At 44.0% G+C, this 21,862-nt stretch overlaps 1 protein-coding gene and 1 long non-coding RNA gene across 3 annotated transcripts in view; both read right to left on the bottom strand.

The window, feature by feature from the left end:
- Window positions 1-7,730, bottom strand: part of TAF4 (TATA-box binding protein associated factor 4) — a 37,390-nt gene extending 29,660 nt beyond the window's left edge. The window contains exons 1-2 of the mRNA XM_053993111.1: window positions 7,398-7,730; window positions 4,360-5,448 (exon numbers count right to left, since the gene is read on the bottom strand). Of these exons, the coding sequence (XP_053849086.1) occupies window positions 4,360-5,448; window positions 7,398-7,713 (1,405 nt within the window). The 5' untranslated portion in view covers window positions 7,714-7,730. The remainder of the gene's footprint in view (window positions 1-4,359; window positions 5,449-7,397) is intronic.
- Window positions 7,731-10,444: 2,714 nt separating this feature from the next.
- LOC128816030 (uncharacterized) lies at window positions 10,445-20,041 on the bottom strand. Of its 2 annotated transcripts, none has more exons than XR_008439772.1 (7): window positions 19,513-20,041; window positions 19,333-19,439; window positions 17,983-18,079; window positions 14,770-15,024; window positions 12,837-12,983; window positions 12,062-12,185; window positions 10,445-11,917 (listed from the first exon to the last, which is right to left on the bottom strand). It is a non-coding gene; the product is annotated as an uncharacterized LOC128816030 (long non-coding RNA). The 2 variants fall into 2 exon arrangements; XR_008439771.1 differs by having other exon boundaries at window positions 10,445-12,185; window positions 19,513-19,657; window positions 19,951-20,021.
- Between the last annotated feature and the right edge of the window lie 1,821 nt (window positions 20,042-21,862).

Raw genomic sequence — 21,862 nt, 5'->3', positions numbered from 1 at the left:
TTTCAGTTACTCCAGCTCCCGAAAGTACAACTGCTCAAGTCAGAAGGACCCAAACCCATGCTTTAAATTATGTGTTCAGGCAGTTTTCCCATCCTAAAGCCACCATCACCATGGCCTGAGTTAGAATCCTTCTTGGATAGTGAACACAAGCTAAAAACCAATCAGTTTCTACAAAAAAGCTCCAATTTAACACCAAAGGAAGTTTTGAGCCTCTAAGGCCATGAAGAAACCCTTGAGCGTGCATATTCATGTAGAACATCTTCCAGGATGTGCAGATGTAGAGCAGTAATGCTCTTTCAGGTATCCTTTGCTTCTGGAAAGCATCAATGATAAGTTTTGACCACTGCTAGAGTTCAGAACTCAGGAACATTCCACTGTTAAAGGGGCCCCAGCAGTTTCTCAGTCTACAAAAGGCCCATCCTGTCCTCACCACAGAAAAGGCACATGAGATGCCCTTCAGAAAGAAAGCAACAAAGACATTTGTTGTTGATCCCCTATCATCAGCTACTGGCAGATCCAACCGAGTTTTGGAAAAGTAATAAGGAAGTTTTATTTTTAGATACAAGGCAAAACAATTCTCTTCTACAACAGCTGCAGAACTGCACCACTGCTAGTGGGAAAACTGGTCATGACTGTAGAAGCAAAAAAAAAACCCAAAAACCATTATGACATCCCATCCTATCTGCTATCTTCAAACAGGACTACATGTCACCAAACCATATTTAATCAGGAATATACCAGTCTTTATGATCAAGCCACCAAATTTTCATAACTACTAACAGTCATTCAGAAGGTAAATGAAAAGAGAGGGACAGAGGGAAGTGAAAGTTTCTAGATTTCAATTTCATCTAAGCTAGTAGAGAAAACTGTCCAGACCTACCTGCTCTATGCTATTCTCACTGCATACATTCAGCACTCACCAATCTGCTTCTTTCTCTAAGCAGACACCCTGAAAACTTATTATGAGATGTTGGTACATAAAGAAGACAGTAGCAACACAAACTTGCAAGAAAAGAAATCAAATCTTTGAACCCCAAGCTGACAGTACTGCTAAGTAAGCATAAACTCACACACGCTGGGTTTGTACTACAGCACTGCTGGACAAGATGGGGTTTTCAAAAATTATTTTAAAGTACCCAAGTTTTGCCAATTTACAAGGTGATTCTACCCTATGTCAGCAATGACCTCTAAACACTTTACACACTCTTACAACACAAAAGATAAATTTTAGTGCCTAATCCCAGTTATACTTTTCTGCAGACTTTTCTGAGCACCTCCAACCATGGAACACTGACTTTAACAAACTCACTGATTTTCTACCTCTTACCATATTATTGTACATAACACATTTCTCATTACTGAAGTACTCAGAAACAACAAGCTTCATTCAATTTATTTCCAGTCAGTTTCAGCAGTGTTGCATCCTTAAGGCAGTATTGTATAAACCTGTGTTCCCACCCCTTTACAAAATCATCTCACAATATTTCCATGTCTTTTCTAAGAGGGCATAAATAAGGTTATTTTGGGACCATCATTACCCAAATCTGTCCAATTGGAGCACAAAGTTAAAAGCACAGGTTCCTGAAGAAAAGACTAAGGACAACAGTCCTCTTCCTCAAAGATGTCAGAAGTGAAAAACCATCATTAATATACAGATACTCTCCAATAGCTCAGCTCCTTAGAGAAGAAATACACCAAAACCCAGCAAGGTCACAACAATTATGGCCCACTGGCTTTTCAAACCTCTCCAATATGGTCAGTCAAGCTTGCTGCACAATTGCCTTGATGCAATACAAAGCGTTATTCTAATAGTAATATATTTTAAAGACCATTGATGGAGTTTATTTTCCACATGGTCTTTCAAAGAAAACATCTGAAACCTTGTAAGGTTTCTAATTTTCAAGTCCCAGCTTATAACTACTGCTGACATTTTACATTCTGCTTTCCATACCTGTGACACTGTAACTGTATTTTGGAGAGCTAGAAACAGTAATTCTGGTTAAGAAAATAACAGTAAAAGGTGTGCTGTCATGGTCAAACCTTCCATCAGAATTTTCTAAGTGTTTATAATTCTTGGTGTAAAAAGCTGTGTGTGTAGTGTATGATTTCAAACTATTTCAAGCACTGTCTTAGAAACTCTTACTAGCACACAGTATTAACTTTTAAAAACAAACTTGTGAATGCAAATTTGATGCATGCAGTAGGTGCACAGCACACAGGCACTGCAGCTGCAGCTTTACACTACTAAACTGTCTCCAAAAACTGGCCTATGACGCTGTCATTTAAAATACAATCTCAAAAGCACAGCCACCTGTTCTCCTTTCACTATGAGTGTACCTGCACTCTGCTGAAGATCACAGCAGTTGCACATGGCCAGATTTACAGAGGTGCTTGGCCCTTGTGCCTGAGAGATGTTTGGAAGAGTCCAGTATCCACCAATTCTTAAGTGTTTTGAAAGAGATGGTTTATGCAAAGCATTTTTAAAGCTGGTTACTTTTGCAAAGTATAAAAAACAAAACAATGTAAAAGAAAAATAATCAGTTCCACTAAAAAAAATCATTTTCAATATTAAGTCCGTCATGCAAGAACTCCGTTTCCAATTCCTATGTATGCAGTCACATATACTTGCTTATTTTAAATCATGCTTATTCTTTTGAAGTCATAAATATTTCTTTAAGTGTAGGAAAGAAAAAAGAGTCCTTCATAAAAATCCAAGTGCTTAGAACCTGCATTGTTTTACTTTGATCTACTGAGAACTCCAAAGGAACAATTTATGGTCCAATTTTGCTTAAGGACTGGTAATGCTGCTTGTAAGAGTAACACATTTCAGGATGCTGTGGCAGTCTGAAAAAATCAACTACCTTAAAAAAGGTTCCACTGGTCTCCACAGTAGTATTTTCCCTCATAATCAGGTTTATAATGCAGTATTAACAAAAAAATGTAGGTGTAAATGGCACTAGACTAAACTGGATCAATCCTTTGATACAATATGGCAATAAATACAATAAGGCTTTTCCAACCTATCAATTTACAGGCTTCAAATCAAACACCACGATTTCAAGATCTGAGTTTTACTGCTATTTTTTAAATTAGCAACATGTCACTCAAATTACTCATATATGGAATAATCTTTTACAGAAAAAAAAAAGAGGAATATTTATACCAGTAAGTACTTGGATACACAGAATGTTTGACACACTTCATCAAACTACATGGCATCACATACCACATAGCATATCACACAAAAACACAGTGTTTAGTAACACAGCACGTAATTCCTGATCTACCTTATGTGACAGGTGCATTGCTCTGAGGTTGGTCAGAAGTTCCAAGAGATGTATTTTACTAAGACCACTTGTATTTTACTAAGACCACCTACTAAAATCACCACCAATTTCATTCAGTGTTAGTAGCAAAATTCAATTAGCTGTTCTTTGCATACTGCCCTGAAAACAGTGAGCACTAAGAATACAGCCCTTGTACGTATTATTATGAGGACAGGAAGCAATGTGTAGGCTCACACAAGTATTTGCAGTTAAAAATCAATGTGGATACAAGCAACAAGCCTGACTCAAAATAATAGCAAACATATAACATTAAATCTCCAAACCTGGGATATTTAAGGAGGGACAGAACAATTCTGAGCAAATAAATGCTTCTCATCCTGTTTTTCACTCGTCCACTGAGTTCAGGACTAGATTCCTTGTCCAGAGATGCTCAGCACTAAGCATGAGACTAGCTACTACAAAAGCTGCAGCCCTAGACACAACAGGGTGAGGTAAGGACATAGGAAGTCTGCCTTTTGTATCAGAATGCCAGTGACTAAAAAGATGATCATAAGCTTCAAATCTATGTGTTTTTAAGTCAGACTTTGAAGGTATTTAAAGCCAAAGTAGGTAGTTTTCCTGTGTTGTATCTGCTGCTTCTCTGTTCATGAGAGCTCTGTGGTACTGGGGGCATGCAGGGACAGGAGGGAACCAAGCAGCACACAAAGGTTACAAACTACTGACAAAAACACCTGAAAATTCAAAATGTCTTTTGCGCTAATGAAATAACATTTTATTAGATAATGTTCCATTGTCACACTTTGGTAGCTTGCAGCTTCATCTACACTCACATTGGAACAAAGATACCAGGCAGAATTATTTTCAATTACTGCTGAAAAGACTTTCTGGTCACCCAAAATCAGACACTAAGTAGTGGAATGCTACTATGCTACTACTACTCAACACCAGACCATTGTTACATGTCATGCCTTTTCCACAATTCACAATTAAATGGCACAGCATCTTACTTGGATGACTTCCTCCCTGCAAGATACACACTTCCAAAATAAAACCCCTCAATCCTCTGACTTACCTGGTGGTAACTGAAAATTCTGAATGTTAGTCGGATTCTGAGGTGGCTGAGGCAAACGAGGTGCTAAAACTGTAGGAGTCAAAGTTGCTCTGATTCCACTCGTAGTTGGTGTTGGAGTCCTTGGCAGACTTTGTGCCACTGTATTGGCAGTGCCTTTAGCCATTCCTGTGGGGGTGCCAGGAGCTGCAGGAGGTATCCCACCAGGATTGGGAGCAACATTGGAGAGCCCAGCTTGCATAGTTTGCCCAATAATCATGTTACCCCCTGTAGTACTGGGCTGGCCAGCAGTAGCCAGCGTCTGCTGTTGGGATACTGCCTGGACTATAGTTTTAGGAGACTCAGATTTGATGACCTGTGTGGCAGGAGCTGCTGGCACACTGGAACCAGACTGGCTGTTCACAAGTGACGTCTGGAGGGAAACTCCAGATCCCACAGTGGCTGTGGCAACAGCAGGAAAACTCCCCACACTGATGGTTGAATTGATCACAGTATTGCTCCCGTTCTGAGTGGCTGCACCAGCTGCAGCCACCGTGGGTCCTGCTGTGTGAATGGGGGGCCTCACGAGCGTTACCGTGGGCGCCCCGGTGCCAACGCTCGGTGGTGGCTGCGAGGAGATCACCGTGGGCGAGGAGGAGGATGCAGAGGACGCAGCAGTATTAAGGAAAGAAGTCTGGATGACAGTGTTAGAAGCTGAGGGCAAAACAGCATTAACAGCGTTTCCTTTCCCCACGGATCCAGGTCCATTGTTAACGAGAGGGGCAACAGCAGGTGCAGGAGCGGGGTTGGCAGTCACAGGAGTCCCAGAGAAAGCAGCACTTCCTGTGTGGTGAGAGTTCATGACCACGTTACTCCCATTCAAAGTCTGCACCGTCGTGGTCCCAATCTTGCCATTCCTGGTGGACAAGGCAGTTGCCATGGTGCTGATAACCACCGATTTGCCCTGACTGAGGGTCCCTGGAGCAGCAGTGACTTCAGATCCTCCTGCTGCTGCAGTGGTGGTGCTGGTGCTCGTTGTGGTGGCTCCATCCAGAGCTGAAGTCTGGGACCTGGTGTTATGATTAATAACACCCCCCTGAACTCCTCCTGCCCCTGCAAAACAACAACGAGGTTAAACGGAGCGAATGAGCAAGAAGAGAAGTCCAGCAAAGACAGAATGTTCTCCCTTATCACCAGGTCTTCTCCATCTCCCAAGCTGCCTGCCTGGAGCCAGGAAAACAGGACAGAGTACAAACTGAACATGGCTTTGAAGACATTATCTTAAAGCCTCCAATATCCCACCAAAGACTGGCAGATTCAGTATTAATTGTAACACCCCTGCTTTTGACACTACAGTACAAAACAGGGAAAACAGATTTAATATGAACCAAGGGAAGTAAGAAGCTCAGATCATCTAAGACCCCCTCCCCATTCTGCAGCCTGACATCCCGTTTAGAAACAGGACTGCAACTGCAAGGAGGGGAAAACGGCCATGGAAAACACATTATTAAGACATATTCCCTATACCCAGCGCACATTACTCTCTAATCCTGTCATCTCCTACAAAGTAAGTCAGTCAGATCAGGAGGCTCAACAACAGCAAAATATGAAAAGTGAAAGGAAAGAAAAACATCAGCCTGGCAAGATAAGAAGCACTGCAAGGCCTGGAGCAGGTTTCTAGAAGACCCCTCTTCCTTATTACAGAATTTGTTCCAACGGATCTGAAGTTCCCACAGCCAGAGATAGTTAAAAATAAATAAATAAAAAGCAAAGCTGGTTTTCAGAAGGGACAAGATGATGTAGCTTCTTGTCCTGAATAATCCTCATGCCCCTTGGTAAGGCCTGGTGTTAGCACAAGTACAATCACACACAGTCCAGGTCCTGGCCCTAAGGAGACAGAAATGGGAAAAGAATAGTGACAGGCAGACACTGAGATGTACATTATAAGGGTCAAGGAGATCCTCCTAGAAGAGCTTCATCAATCATAACAGACGGTCTGTAGTATCTTCTTACACTTCAGCAAGACAAAATCAAAAATAAAAAAGGGCGGGGGAGGGGAGGAACTGCAGAGAAATTGTGGGGAGACATTTCTTTCAATCCCCCTGAAAAACAGCTTCCCTCCATTCCCACGTAGTGAGCCCTCAGTCCCAGCCTTCACACTGCCCCCTACAAGCCTCACAACACGAAGGGGGGAATATTCCCAGGCAGCTCCGGGGGTGGGCGGGTGGGAGAAGGCGCTGTGCAAGGTGGGGTGTTGTGGCCTGAATTCCCCCCCTTGCCGGGACCCGGCGTTGTGACTGCCCCCCCTTGAGGGCACAGGAGGAATGGGAGGTCCCCATGCCCCCTCCAAGCCCCTGAAACAAGGGAGGGGGTGCGAGGGGAATATCAAGGCAGGCAGATATGGGGGGGAAGCATTTTGAGGGACTTCCTCCCCTTGAAATCCCCCCTCGCTTCCTCCTCTACAGGAAATAGGTGTCATGATTAATAACACCCCCTTCCACTTCAGCAACAGCGAAGGGGGAGGGGAAGGAGCATTTACACAGACAGCTAAGGCGGCATTATCAAGAGGGAATCCCCCCCAATAACCTCCACCCCTGGAAAGGGAAGGGGAGCAATCACAGGCGGCATGGGAGGCACAGCCATGACCAAGGGGGTGGGCTCTGCCTCCTTCGGTCCCCGAGATTAACAGAGCCCTTTTACACTCCAGCAACAAGGGCAGGAAAAGCAGAGGGGACCGGCAGAGTCACGGACGGGCACCGCCGGCTCCTTCTGCGGGGCGGCTGCCCCCACACATGATCCAACACCCTCGAGTAAGCACAGGCGAGGAGGGAAAATAAAGGGGAGGGAGCAGAGGCGCGGATACACACCGAGGGGGCATGATGAGGGGAGGCTCTCCCCCGTATGATCGATACCACCCTTTGCACTCCCGCTCCTGCCACAACGAGAAGGAGGAGAGAGGGAAAAGGGGGGAAAGCAGTGAGGGAAGGAGGCAGCGGGAGCTGGGGAGTGGGGGGAGGGGAGGGCCCCTCTCCCTCAGAGCCCCCCACCCCTGCCCACGTTACCTGCTTTTGTGATCTCTGGGGCACTCAGTCCCATCTTGCTGCCGCTGCTGCTCTCTGTTTGGGCATTAGCATTGCCTCCTACTACTACTCCTCCAGGGCTGGGGCTAGGGCTGCTGCTGCTACTGCTGCTGCTCACAACATGGTTCCCCAGCAGCCCCCCAGCGGCCCTCAGGGGCTCCTGCGCCTTGTGGTGCTGGTGGTGGTGGCCGGAGGCCGCCAGCTGGGACTCCAGGGAGCCCACCAGGTCGCTCACCACCTTCTCATCCACCTCCGTGTTCAGGAAAACCTCATCCAGCAGATCCGAGCCCGCCGCCATCTTTTTTTCGGAGGGTTCCTGTGAGCGGCTCCCTCCTCCCCCCCCTCCCCTCTCACGGCTCCCTCCTCCCCCCGCCCCGCTCACACTCGGCCCCCCCGCCCAACAGCGCACGCGCGAGCGCCCGGCCCGCACATCACCGGCCGGGCAGGGATTCCGCCCGCCGCTGATTGGCCGGCGCCCGCGCTATAAAAGGCCGTGCAAATGGCTGCGATCGCTTAGTTGGGAGTCGGGCGGCGGCGGCGGCCCCCCGGCGGCCGCGGGCGGGCGGGGGCTGCGGCCCTTCGGTGCGGCCGCGCCGCGGGTGCGGGGGGTTCGGGAACCGCGCGGGGCGGCGGGGGCGGCCGCGGCCGCCGGCGGCTCTTTGTCTGCCTCGGCCCAAAATGGCTGCATGTTTTCCCTGCTGCTCTCTGCGTCCGGGTCTCCCCCGCCGGCGCGAGTCTGAAGGGCGCCCCGCACCTGTGCCAGCTGCGTGTAATTGATCCACCGGCGGGGCGGGCGGGGCACACGCCCAGCCCCGGGCGGGGGCAGCGGGCGAGGAGGAGCCCCCGCGTCTGCCTCCCTCCCGCCGCCGTTGGCGGGGCGAGCCGGGGGCTGCAGCCCCTCGGTGCGGCCGGGCCGCGGGGGCGGGCGCGGGGCGCGGTCTGACTCAGCACGGCCGGGGCCAGCTCCGGGAAAGCGCGCCCGGCTGCGAGCCCAGCGCCGGGAAGGGAAAAGGAAGACGAGAGAGAGGGGAGGCGGGGGGGAAAAGAGAGGGAGACGGCAATTTTGAACGGTCCAGTCGCAGCTGCGAGCCGGCACGGCGGGGCGATCCCCGCCCGTGTGTCAGCCCGCGTTACACCCCCGCCGCCGCTTAACCCTTGGGGGAGAGCCGCGCTCCGCAGCGGCGCTCGGCGGGGAGCGCAGCCCCCGGGCCCGGGCCCGGCCCGCGCGGCTCGGCCGGCGCTGGCTGCAGGTGGACATGATCGCTTACAGGAGGCGGCTGCACTTTGACCTTGTTGTGCAACCATCATAAAGGAAGTAAATAAAGTAGAAATACAACCCGCCTTTCAATAAATGCGTTCTTCTGCCAGGCGCTGTTTCCCCAGAAAACTGGATTACTGGAACAGTATTACCAGATGCAATTGGAACAATACTATCAGATGGTACGATTTATCTTTCACAGAATAGAATCATAGAATCATCAAGGGTGGAAGAGACCTTTAAGATCATGTCCAACTGCACTACCACTGTAACCCTTAAACCACTAAATCACATCTCCCAGCACCAGATCCAGATTCCTCTTAAACACCTCCAGGGCTGGTGACTGCACCACCTCTCCGGGCAACTTATTCCAATTCCTGATTTAACTTAACTTTCAAGTTTTAAGGGGTAGCAAGCTTAAAATAGCACCTCTTATATCAGGATTTTAAAATAAGCTTTGCTGTTATGTTTTGGGAATGGGCAGCATTAGAGGCTGGAACTGTTGTAGTGGGATGGGCTCAGCACCTGCTGGTTGATGATTCTGGGGAATTGACTGGCCTCCTGCCTGGAGGCTGGTGGAGACCTGGAAGAACCAGAGCTATGAGTTATCTACGAAAAGGGGATCACTTTAAATCTGTCCAAGTTTTCTGTACATAGGGCTGCCCAGATGTGGGTGTCAACACTTCCCCCATCACATATTTGTGGTGGTCACTTAACTTGTAGTACTCTAACATGAATTGAATTGATCTGCTTGACAGTTGACCCCATGAGCAATGGGAACAGTGCTGAAGTACGGTCCAGTTCTTACCCTGTCCTCAAACATGCAAACATACCTACCAGGGAGAAGCTGTTTGCCAAAAATTCACATAAAAACTGATATGTATTTGCTCTTAACATACAGGCCCCAAATAATAGTGGAAGTACTTTTAAATCAAAAATCCTAGAAATTCAGCTCGTAGTGAGGGATATTATTCTTCTAGTTTCTATGTCTTCTTTGCACCTGCAGTAGACTTTGGCTGATAACTAAAAATTACAATGTTAAGCCTTTCCCAAGGCTCTGCTCACTTACCCCCGTGGCATCACCCTGAGAGATTGCCTACATCCTCTGAGTTTTATATTAATATTTTATTCTTGTACTTAAATGCTTTTCCCAGGCATCACTTGAAACTCAAGGGTGAGCAAGAAACTGCTCTTTTCATCTGTATGAATTTTAACTCCCATTTTATCAATTTTTGACAAATTACAGTGCTGCAAAGTGGATGTGATTTTACAGGCATCACTGTAGGTCATGTTACCCTTTTCTTACAAGACAGAAATGCTGCTTTGAGCAGGGCAGTCGCAACCTCTTTGCTGCTGCCTCAGTCGAGCACGTTGCTAGTTTTAGCTATGGTGAAATTCTATAAGCAACATACCAAAGAACTCTCTGGAATAGAAGCCTGGTCACATTCCCTACCCACCAGAAGAGTTAACCAGCTGCTCAAATTATTTATTAAAGGTGAAAAAGCTTGACTCAAACTAAGCCAGCCTAAAGGTGCAGAGTGGCTGAAAGACTTTCTTTGATGGCATCTAGCCAGGGCACAGCCCCATGCTGGGCCACAGTGCCTGAGGAGCACGGGAGGAAGAGAGGGAGGATGTTATCAGGTGGCAGCAGCAGTCAGCATGAAGGGGCAGAGCAGCCTGCGCTCTTGCTCTGCTCACATTCTAGGACAGCTTGAATGTAGTTTACAGATGCCTACAAAACTGGAAATAAAAACCTCGAAATCTTCACGTCCTCATTCTAACACTCTCTTTAGTGTACCATATGGCACATCTACCATATTAGGTAAACAACTTTACAGAATTACAAGAGCAACTGAGATTCATTACAACTTGTGCATTATAAGTGTGTAGGATCCATTACTGAATAATTTATCTTCTCATACACTCTGTCTCTTGTTTGACGTTGGAAGTAAGCTTCTAGACTGAATTCTTCAGGACAGGGATTCCAGCTCCTCTGTGCTGTACTACTCCATTTTAAATGGTACAAAAAGAGCAACTTGCACAAGAATTCTAGTAATTGAGTACAGGTAATTATTAGTGTTGGTGTAGAAATAGACTCAATATACAGTGAAGGCTGTGGACCCATCAGCACCTATCAGTTACATCAAAAGATCTTGAACATTACAGGCACATATGGGTTCTCTGTGTGTCAAAGAGCAGAAGCTAGCAGGAGCTATCCAGGAAAAATGGATAGCTCCTTCCTTTATAGCATGTTATTATTATTTCAAATATTTATTCCTCCCCTAGATCTACAATGTAGATCATGACACAGAGACTGTCTCAGATTAAGGTAATGCCATTCTCCTGTTTGTTTTCCAAAAATGAAGTTAGTCTAGAACTCATTACAGAAACATCTGACAGAGGTATGGATTGGGGTGACAAGGGATGGAACAGAAAAGCCTACAGATGGTATTAGTCTTAACTGACCCATCAGAAGACTAAAGACCCATCAATAAATAGATGAAAAACTTATTGCTTTGATGGATGATTTCTTGCTCTTCTTTCCTGTCCCTCTGCTTCTCACCCAGGATCACTTGAAACACAGAAAAGTTGGGATTTTACCAGTAATACCTTGATTTCAAAAGCTCAGTCAAACAAGATGACAAAATTCATACTTGTGTCAGTTTCCAGTGGAAAGGGTTCAGCAAGACCAAAATTTTGGGTCAATTCATAAAGCTGCACTAACCTTGTAGCCAGTATCCTTCCCTACCTTTCTGCCTTGTACCTCATTTCCTTTTTTTTTTTCTTCCTTTTGGAGGAGCACAGGAGTTCAATGGATAATTTGGTAAGTAGAGAGTGTTAGGAGCAAAGGAATGAAGTCCTGGTTGAAGATGATGGAGTTCTGTGCAGAAGTTGGCCATTGATAACCTTGAAAGTCTGTGTGCTGATTCTTCTGCAAATGGGTGTCAGTCTCCACTAGCAAGTGATCTGCAAAAGCAGCAAGACTTCATTTGCATCCAGAATAGGAATGTTTGACAATCTGTAGGAAAAATATTCCTGGTTCAAGTATTTTTCTTTGACTTTAGGGGCAAATACAGTTTTAATCCAGACATGCACAAGTAAATAAAGCATCTTCAGTGCCTCTTGTATTTGACACTCTTGACTATCTTCTCCCTGAAATCTCAAACTATTGTTAAAGTCTTGGTCTTCAGCTCATCCCGTGTACTTCACTTGTCCTTAGGTGAATGCCTGAAGTCTAATGCTCCTAATAGGGATTAATATTCATAATTAAGTATGGTATGCTGCAAGAAAGTGTCTTAACCCTTGCACTGTAAAATAAAAAGAGGTGAACAGTAGATTTGGACAGCAACAGTACGGTTCCTTTTTCTTTTATGATAATCATACCTACCTACACCCATATTTCCACTGAAGGACAGTGTCTGTCCTCATGGGTACTGGACTGTTTCTGCCAGCCACAGAAGTTCCAGCCCTGTGCTGCAGTTCAGGGTTCTGGACAGAAGCCTCACATGATGCTGCCAGAGAAGAGAAATGACAAAAGCACCCACTTAAATAAGTGTTTGTATCTGCATAACAATTACTGGAACTCCAGAAGTAGAGCAGAAAAAAACCCAACTATTTTCATAAAATATACTTGATTGAATAAATATATTATGTGACAACTTAAGGGATATCCTCTTTTTAAAACCAAGGTATTTAACAATACCTAGTTATTAATTAGGAAAGACATAGGAAATGTCCATTAGAGGGACACTGCTTGTGAGCTTGGTTTTCAAACAAAATGTTAGCTGAGCACACAACTGCCTTGGCAATCTCCTAAGTGTTTCTGGGACAGAAGACTGTGCCACTGGAACATGCAATTCCCACAGGAGTTATTTATGTGTGGCTCTCCTGAGGCATTCCAAAGTCCACGCAACTCAACATCCGGTGGCCAAAGGAAAACGCCCTGAGAATATTCTCTGGGATAAAGGATTATTGTTTAAAACCCTTCAAGGCTTTACAGCATAAAAGAGACATGGAAAACTTTTTCCTTCCCAACTTCTCTTCATCTGGCTCGTCATGCTTGTTACTGCCAAGATGGGAAGGATCAATACCCAGACTCATCTGTAAGGGAATTCTTAAGAAACTTTACTCATAGGAGAAAATGCAAGTTTCTAACCACACACCTCAGCAGCTAACAGAGATTTCTAAAGCAAATCTTCTGAAGGGGTTTACTAGCAAATGTCCAGAATTCTGTCTGTGGAAGAGACAAGCAGCAGAGATGTTGACGAAGATTTGTGTTTTATCTGTTCTGAAAAACTTCTTGTGCAAGCCTACATGATTTATGGGAAAAAGAAAAATACTATTAGAAGATTAGAGGTCTTTCTGGTCACTACAACCAGCTTCAGTAATTTCACATATTTTGAATTTAGCAAATTATTAGAACTGACTGGGCAAAATGGAAATGCTTTCCTCTCTAAGTAAATTAAAGGACTTTTAGAAAATTGAATCACTATTTCCAAGACAGAATATGTCAAGAAAATGTGCCTACTGATGGGTCTCATTACTGGAAATCCAATTTGCACATTTTACAGTCAGGATTTGTTAGAATATGTTAGAAATATTTATTTTTAGGAAGAGGTAACTTTGGCAGGTTTTGCTTCAATTTTTCTGTGAGTCTTTGTGAGCAAGTATGATCCTGCTATGGATGTTTTTTCAACAACATATCCTCAGACAACCTAATGGTACATGATACCAAGGATATTCCAATAATGGATTCCTGTCCTCTCTTGATTCAGAGCTGGACACATTTAACAATTGCCCAGTTATGGCAATCAGTGTTATCCTCCTTCTTTACATGCTTCCCTCCACTCACTGGCCTTCAAAAATACATAAATAAAAATAAGTGAAAGAACCAAAGACGAATCTTCATCCTGTTTGTTCTTGGTCAGTGCCAGAACAGGTACAGCCAATGCCACATCAGTTGTGAAACAGCACTTGCTGTAGATGAAAACATTTGTCCTATGGAATTTCATATCACAATGCCTAGAGTCTGTAGCTTACAGGAGCAGAGCTGGACACACTCTTTATCCAAATCATTCAGTAGCCCATGGTTCTTCTCTTTTAAGATAGAGGAGTTATTTCAAAAGATTTTTTGTGTGCCTGAATGCCCAGGGCACTTTTTAGCTCAACAATAATATCAAACAAAACTAATGGGCTGTAAAGTTGGTAAAACTTTCAGCATATATTCAATACATAGGGCAAAATCCAGATTCTTTCACATTTGAACTGGAAGAATAATCATGTGTGCAAGCAGTTCTGAAAGTCATCTTCAAATGACAAAAATGGCTAAATCATTTTCCCCACTCCATTTCTAGTTCCCAGTCTGTCAAATGCTCTTACCAAGCCTTAGGAGACAATCAAATTCCTGAGCAACCTTAGTGAGATTATAAAGAAAACAGACACAAAAGACACTGAACTGGAAAGCCAGTGTAGACAGAAGAGGTATGAAAACATCATCATTTACAGAAAAAAAATGAAAGCAGTCCAGCACAGGAGGTTTGTTTTGGTTGTAATGAAAGGAGATTTTATCTAAACTTTTTGTGGATTTGGAATGCAAAAAGTATGTAAGGAAGATTTTGCCGAGTTTTTGTTTTGTTCTTTTTTTATTTAATGACTCCTCTGTAATAACTGATTAAAATAAATCATGCCATAGCTTCCTTATTGAGCTGTCTCAGACTTAATGAAAACACAGCTAGAAAGGCTATTAGACAAGTTTTTGTTTTTTTTTTCTGGATTCTCCAGCAGTCTAAATAGTTAGGGATACGATTCCAGACCCTAGGTTACTTTCTTACACTACCTAAAATATATTCTCACTATCAGAGAAAGTTCTGGAATTGCCCTGATTCCTTTCCATTTCGGAAACTGCAAACAAATCAAATAACTCAGTTAAATATGGGATGTGTTCCCATAGTTGCCTGAATAAACTAGTGCATGTTTTGAAGCAAGTCAAAGATTTTATCTCTTAAAAGACAAGATGGGCAAAACTTCCAGCCCAAAAGAAATGACACACCTGGATGTGGGGCCAAGGGAGTTAAGTTGTTCCTTACTGTTACCTACCTTTGTTTGTATGGGGTACCTTGCAGTACTCCTCCAATACCACACAAGTATAACAAAATTGCTGTCACTATTCTTCAGACCAGCTCATGCTCCAAGTTAAGCTTGTACAAATCTTTTGTCTTCAAGATGTCCTACTAGCAACTGTATGTCCTAAATAGCCTTTGGAAGTTAGGCACAGGTGATGTCATAGGCAGAGTAAATGCTGAGGATGCTGCTGAGTAAAATGCAAAGTCCAAGATGAAGATGTGAAGTGTTCTGGAAAAAAAATTAAACATATTAATCAGAATTAAGTGAAAAAATGTAAAAGCCAAATCTCATTTTAGTTACTTTACAGGAAAAAAAAACGTGGTTTAAAAGTGCACTAAATCTCAAACACCTTGTCATACATGAAGTGATGGAGAAATGAGGCATGAGGCACAAATAATGCAAAGACTTTGGAACAGTAAATGTCAGAATTGTCATGTGTTTGTGAAAAGTGTGTACACAAATACTACAATGGTAAGAAGCGTGAGTTAGAAGGAGATAATTCCCAGTTTATTGCCATACAAAAAAAATTTACTTCCCGAAGCTGCACTAAAATACTATGAATTACTTTACCATTCTTGGTATCTTTAGCCTAAACCTGAATTAAAACCTATAAACTTTAAACTCCAAAGCCTCTTCAGTCTTATTTTAAAAAGGAAAATAACTAAGATAAATGAAGAACACCCTAGAAGATAAACAACGAGTAATAATTCATACCCTCAAAGACATTTCTGAAACATGACTTTTAAAACAAGTCCAGGAACAATTCAAGCCATGAAAACTGCAGCAGATGTTGTGCAGGGAAAGAACAGCACACTGCCAAGGCTGGTAAAATGATCCCTTACCTCACTGAACAGAAAGAAGCCGAATCTACAACCCATTTGTAAAACAGGTAAGGAGAGGGAGATTCTTTGGCTGAAGAAGAGTCCATTGTAAAGAATGAATGCAAATGAGGTCTCTGAACTAAAACATCTCATAAAGAACTCTCCCCTCTATGTTCTCAGCCCAGTGATGTACATTATTGCCCTATGGTTTGATTTGCACAGCAAGAGCTGTGCAGCTGGGTCTTGGTTCAACCCCACTGAAGCCTCAGTGCCAAGGAAATAGTGCTCAATACTGATAGCTGGCATGTGTTCAATAATTTGGAGAGAGAAAAGTCCAGAGAGGGAAGGGCTTTTGGACTTTTAGCCAAACCCAGCTGGTGAAGGTAGATTTCTGCCCAGGGAATGGTGACATTTTCTGGTCTGCAACATCCAGGGGTCTGCAGTATGTTTTGTACTCTCAAAAACATTTGCCTTTGTTCAGAAAAGACTGGTCTCAGAGTAATGTATGAGGCTGTACTCCCATCTGCTCCTTGGTCTCTCATCTGAGACACTGTCAGGTGTACCAAGTAGGTCAGTTGTGACAATCTGGTGGTAACTTGGGCTCTCTTCAGCCCAGAAGTGGATTTAGATCATTAGTTATCACTGCAGCTCTTGAACCTCTCAGAAAGTTGGGCATGAAGTTCAATACACAGATTCTATTCTCCCAATTAATGCATAAATGTAAACCTCTACAAAATCTTCCCCTGCAGACTAATCCTCTGTAGCATTTAATCCCTATAAGCCAATTTTTTACTTCCTTTCTCCATTTATTACTTCCTTTTTTTTTTCTTTCATTGCAGTATATCTTCAATCCACCTTTTGCTCACTTCATGCCTGGAAGAACTTTATGAAATCCCACTTTTATCCCATGCTCTCACATCAGTGCATCTGTGAGGATACACAGAAGTTTGCCATTCACTCCAGTGCAACATATTCCAAAGAAAAGCAGACTATGCAGCAAAAAAACAGTCAGAAATTTCTCCTAATGGAGCTAAGTATCTTAGGCACTGTTCAGTTCTCCCCACTCCCTAGATAGACAACTGTATCTCTTTATGCTCTAATTATTTCTAAACTTAGGTCTGAATCCTCTTACTCTTTTCAATGGGAGATAGATGCATAAATGCCTTTTTTAGAATGTGTCTGACTTAGAAGTCTTCATCCTTCAACTTTTGTCACCAAACTGCAAACTTCAGCTTTGTCAACGTTTTTTGTATCACATACACTATCCATTTAACTGTCTTCATTAAAGGATCTCTTAAAATTATACCCAGCTTCCACATCTGTGAATAAATCCCTACCTACTTAGCCAGGATAACTTCATCTTGCCATTCAAGATCCAGAAAGCCTTGGTATAAAAGGTACTTGCACTTCCTTAACTGCTTAATTCCCCAAAACTTCAATGACAAAGTGAACTGCAAGAGCAGGCAGGATTTTGGGCTGAGTTCTCAGTCTTATATCTAGTACTGAGTGTGAGTTTTAGTCTCATTTCTATGAAGTAGACAGTGGTAGGGTGGTGTACATGTGGAAAGTCTGGAATAGCAGTTTGTGTTCATTCTAATAAAAGATGTTACACAAGCCCAAGATTTAGTTTTATAAAAACAAGTAAATGTATGTTCCCTCCTTACTCTGTTGCATTAAAAGTGACTCCATGATAGATTAAGACAATCAAACACAACTTGTAAGTAGATTCATGGCATATAATCAGCAAAGACTGATTTGGCAGGTCGGAACAGCACTGTTGGCTTATCCCACCCATTTAAGTGGATATATTGATATATCTTTAAAAAAATTAAGAGTTCCAAAGTCAGACTGGTAATTTGAATCTTCCACATGGAAGTGCTACAGAAACAGAAAAATCCTCCAGCATGTTTTTGTAATTTTACCGCTGGATTTTCACAGGTACAAAAAGAAATTATAATTTTGCATTACAGCAAGGAACTGCATAACCTTTTAGAAAGTAGTCGATTTTTCCTGGAAAAGAATAACTGACTACAGTATGAAAAGTGTAACTGAATGCATTCACAGAACAAAAAACTAAAAATGCATCATTCTAACGTGAGTGTATTTACAGTAAAGCTGGCTAAAGTATGGATTAAGAGCCTGTTAATTCTAGTAAGTAATACAAAATGCTGCTTTTTAAATTTTTATAGGTAATTCCTTGTCTCATACACTGACACCATACATTATAGACACTGTGTATCTGCACAAAATAAGTTTGTTTTCAGCCAAACTCACGTGAGCATTTTTTCCTCTTACGTTTGTATTTCATACAGTTGGAGCATTCAAATGAACAGTGCCAAAGTGTGGTTTTTGCTTTCATACTCACAAACTCTGTGGGTCTGGATAAGAAGTTTAATCTCTCTGCCATCTCCTCCTTTTTGGTAAAATGTATTTTGTCTTGACTGTGCAATGCCCTTGGAATGCTGAGAAGTTGCAGTGGAAAAATGCAGATTTATGCCAATGCCACTTGAATACACAGTCGAGGCACTAATTAAAAGAACCAAACCCCTATAAGCCTAAAACTATGACATTTTATACAATATTTCATTTAAAACCAGAAGTTAAACTGAGTTTATATTTAATATATGGGGGTGGAATGAAAGATGTCAAAATTAAAATCCCTGAGGCACAGACTGAAAACTGAGAAAAAGAGAAAGAGAAAAAGGGTAAAGAGGACAGAACAGCATTACAGGTATTACAGTTTCTGATTTATTTCTGAAATAAAAAAGGAAACAACACATTGTTTTGATGGATTATTTTTTTCAGGAGAACCCTTTTCCTGAGATGTAAGGCAAACTAATGTAATGAAACACTATTTTCTCCATACATCATTGTATCTCTTTTTCTTAGACTGTGGGAAATTGAGAAACTAATTTTACAAAGCCCACAATATCTAAATACAGGTTAGCAATTCTTCTATTTTTTCTACTTATTAATATTTCAAATTTTTGTTCTCCTTATTCCATTCTCCACCCCTCACTCTTCCCATCATTTTAGTTTCCTTCAGTTTCCTTGAATTTACATGCTTTTTTTTTATTCTACTTCATCAGCTTTTCTTTGTGTAGAATAAAACCCCTTACAAGAGTGGATCATTTTTTTCCTTCTCATCTTTTCTGTTTCTCCATCCTGTTCCAGTCCCTCCTTCATGCCTGGTCTCTTTTCTACTGCCCATTTCCCACACCTCTACACAACAGTGTCCCATACTTGGTGACCTTCCCCTCCTTCCCTGCAGTTGCCATAATCTTATTTTGAAATTACTGCTCTAACATCTCTTCCTCTAGGGCTCAAGCATTTCTCTCTTCCTTTGTATCATTTGTTTGCCGCGCCCAAATTCAGATCTCTGTTCCATCTTCAGTTCCTCCATTTTCCATGCTTATTTGTTTTCTTCCCTCCTTTTTTTAATTTTTGCCACCAACTGCAAACGTATCCCATTGTCCCCAGGTGCAAGAGGTGATGCTTCAGCAGGCAGCGCCTGGCTCCCTTCCTCCAGCAGCTGGAGCTTGTTACAGGTGTTCTGCCAACTGCTGCTCTGTCCTTAACTCTGCCAGAACTCACCTGAGTCACTTCAGCTCACATTTCCACACATGTGGCCATCATCCACCACAAAAGCTCTCTCTCACCATCACTCACCCCACAAATTCTCATCGCTGAAGAAAGTCACAGGTTTGTCTCTTACATGCTATGAAATGTGCTTAGATACATGGGTGCTTTACCCTCTCAAATGCCTCTAGTTGCCTTCCAGCTGCCACAGGAGACTCCTGAGTTCTGGCAACACAGGTTTTCCTGTAAATAAATTAGCTATACAGTTACATGGTGTGACTGTACCCTACCTTCACTCTCCAAAGACCACAGGTACCTGTAGTCCAAATGGCCGTGGTGTGAATCCTGTGTCTGCTGTGATCACGAGGTGCCTCTCTGCCAAATTTCTTCCTACAGCCACGATGAACTGCAGTCAGCATCTTCGTACGAAGCCAAATGTTCCCTCTTCATGTGAGGGATGCCTGGGATAGCACACTTGTCATGAATTTACACAGTGAAAGATGCTCTTTGCTTCCCCCTTTCAACACTTAGTGGATGAGGAACTGTATTTTTTAGCAGAATAAATAATACTAACAGGCCACTTAAAATGTCAGGTGTCATATTTCTTCTTGCTGATCGCTTGTTATCTCTGACTGTTGTCAAACAGAAGATATTGAGGAAATTCATTACAATAAGAGTATCTTCCAGAAGCAGGCTGATTTGTGGCCATGGTGATTATAACTAAAATTCTGTATGTTTGCATATCTCTCCTTACCAGTGTATAGGTCATGCCAACTTGGTGTAGTTTTCTTTTTCCACACTGCTTTAATTAGCCTTCCTGAAGGATCCACATCACTGTATTGGTACATGTGACTGTCTCTTTCTTCAGGTATTAAAAAAAAAAAAAAAGCAGAAAAAGTGGAGGAATAAAACAATCATAATAATACCTTGTGTTAAAGAAGTAAGAAAGTACTGGAATTTACAGGTGCCTATGAACCAGTGACATTTTGGTTTGCATAAAGAAAAAAATTAATTGAGCTGCAAAACCTGGAGCCCCATTTACTATTTCTAAAGAAAATTTTAAGAGTGGAAATAAGAAACATCAGTTTAAACGTACTGTGGAGTTGGAAGATGTTAACCAAAAGAGGGAGTTGTGTTTCTCTACCTTTGGCTGCACTATTGACATCATTTTTTCATTATAAATATTTTTTTGTGGCTGCCCCAAACTGAACAGCCACATTTTTTCTATTATTTCTTTCCCTATTATTTCTCCATTTGATCTTTTCCACACTCCTAAACTAGACACTCCTCATACAGAGGAACTAGAGGAGTTTTTTCTTTAGGGAAGTTTCTAACCATCAATTTGCCCGCTAAAGGGCACTGTTTACTGCAGTAAAAAAGGAATCTGCTTTCCCTCTGTAAGTTATACTTAAGGCTAAGCTAAAAAATCTAAAAAGTCTGACTTTAAGGGCAGAGTTTCTTATTCAAAATTACTGCTTTTCCAATTAATTTTTTTTTTACTCTATATTTTTAGGAACTCTATGCTAGAACAATTTAACAAGGAAAAGACTGCACACATCTGCCCGTACGAGTGGAAAGGAAGCATCTGCCCTGTTCAGGCAGGGGAGATCTGCTCTTCAGGCTGTATGAACAGCACGAAGAGTAGCACCATAAAATACAGAAGGTCACAGGGCAGACAGCTTGGGGCACTGGGAGAACAGCTCTGCGAGGCATGGTGTGCAAGGACGCGGGGATAAACCTGTGGGCTGCGTTCTCGCGTGTCGCTGTTGTATCGCTGATGGAAGGAAGACATGTAACCAAGGCATGGGCGCCTGCAGCTCCAGCCAACCTCCCTGCACTCAGACAATGGCTCCCCCTGCATTGTCCCCGGCTGCTGGGTTTGAACCTGATTCGTTTGAGCCACACAAATTAGTGAGATCTGTGCACTGACCCGCTGCCCGAAATGCAAGTGCCCTGCCTGATCCGCACCCCACCCTCCGGCTGGTGAGCGATTTCACCTCCGTGGCCATGTCTGCCAGATGCTGCCCGTTGTCTCTCATTGACCCGCAGATGGCCGGGGAGCTCCCGGGAGACGCCGCACGGAGCGGCCCCATCCTCCAGCTGCAGCCTGGCACGGGGTGACCCGAGCCGGGCCAGCAGAACAAAGGCACGGGGCGACCCGCACAGGGCAGGGCCCGCCGGGCACCCGCGGCTCTGCCAGCACCAACCGCGGCACCGGAGGGAGAAGGGGCTTGGGCAGAGGCAGCCATGGCTGCTCCGTGACGGGAAAGCGATGGTCTCCTTCTCCCCGCGCCGCCTGACAGCAGCTCCACCGCATCAGCGAGCGGCAATGACACCCAAGAGAGGGGCAGCGACACACGGGCAGTGCCACCCGGGCACGGGCTCAGTGTCACAGAGCCGCCCTCAGCCCCGATCCCCCCCCGCTCGCCCCGCGCGCTCCCCTCAGCCGCGGCAGCGCGGGAAGCCAAGCGCGCGCGCTCCCGCCCCGCCCCGCCTGGCCCCGCCCCGCGGCGCACGTGGCACCCTCGCCCGCGCTGGTCACGTGACGCGGGCCCCGGGTGTTCCCCCTCCGCCCCTCCCCGTCTGACCCCGTCTCTCCCGTCTGGTCAATAGCGCGCGGCGCATGCGCGGTAACGCATCACGCCCCCCTCTGCCTCCCCCCGGCC

Source organism: Vidua macroura, chromosome 17 (genome assembly GCF_024509145.1).
Source record: "Vidua macroura isolate BioBank_ID:100142 chromosome 17, ASM2450914v1, whole genome shotgun sequence".
NCBI lineage: Eukaryota > Metazoa > Chordata > Aves > Passeriformes > Viduidae > Vidua > Vidua macroura.
This window is presented reverse-complemented; position numbering and strand designations above follow the sequence as displayed.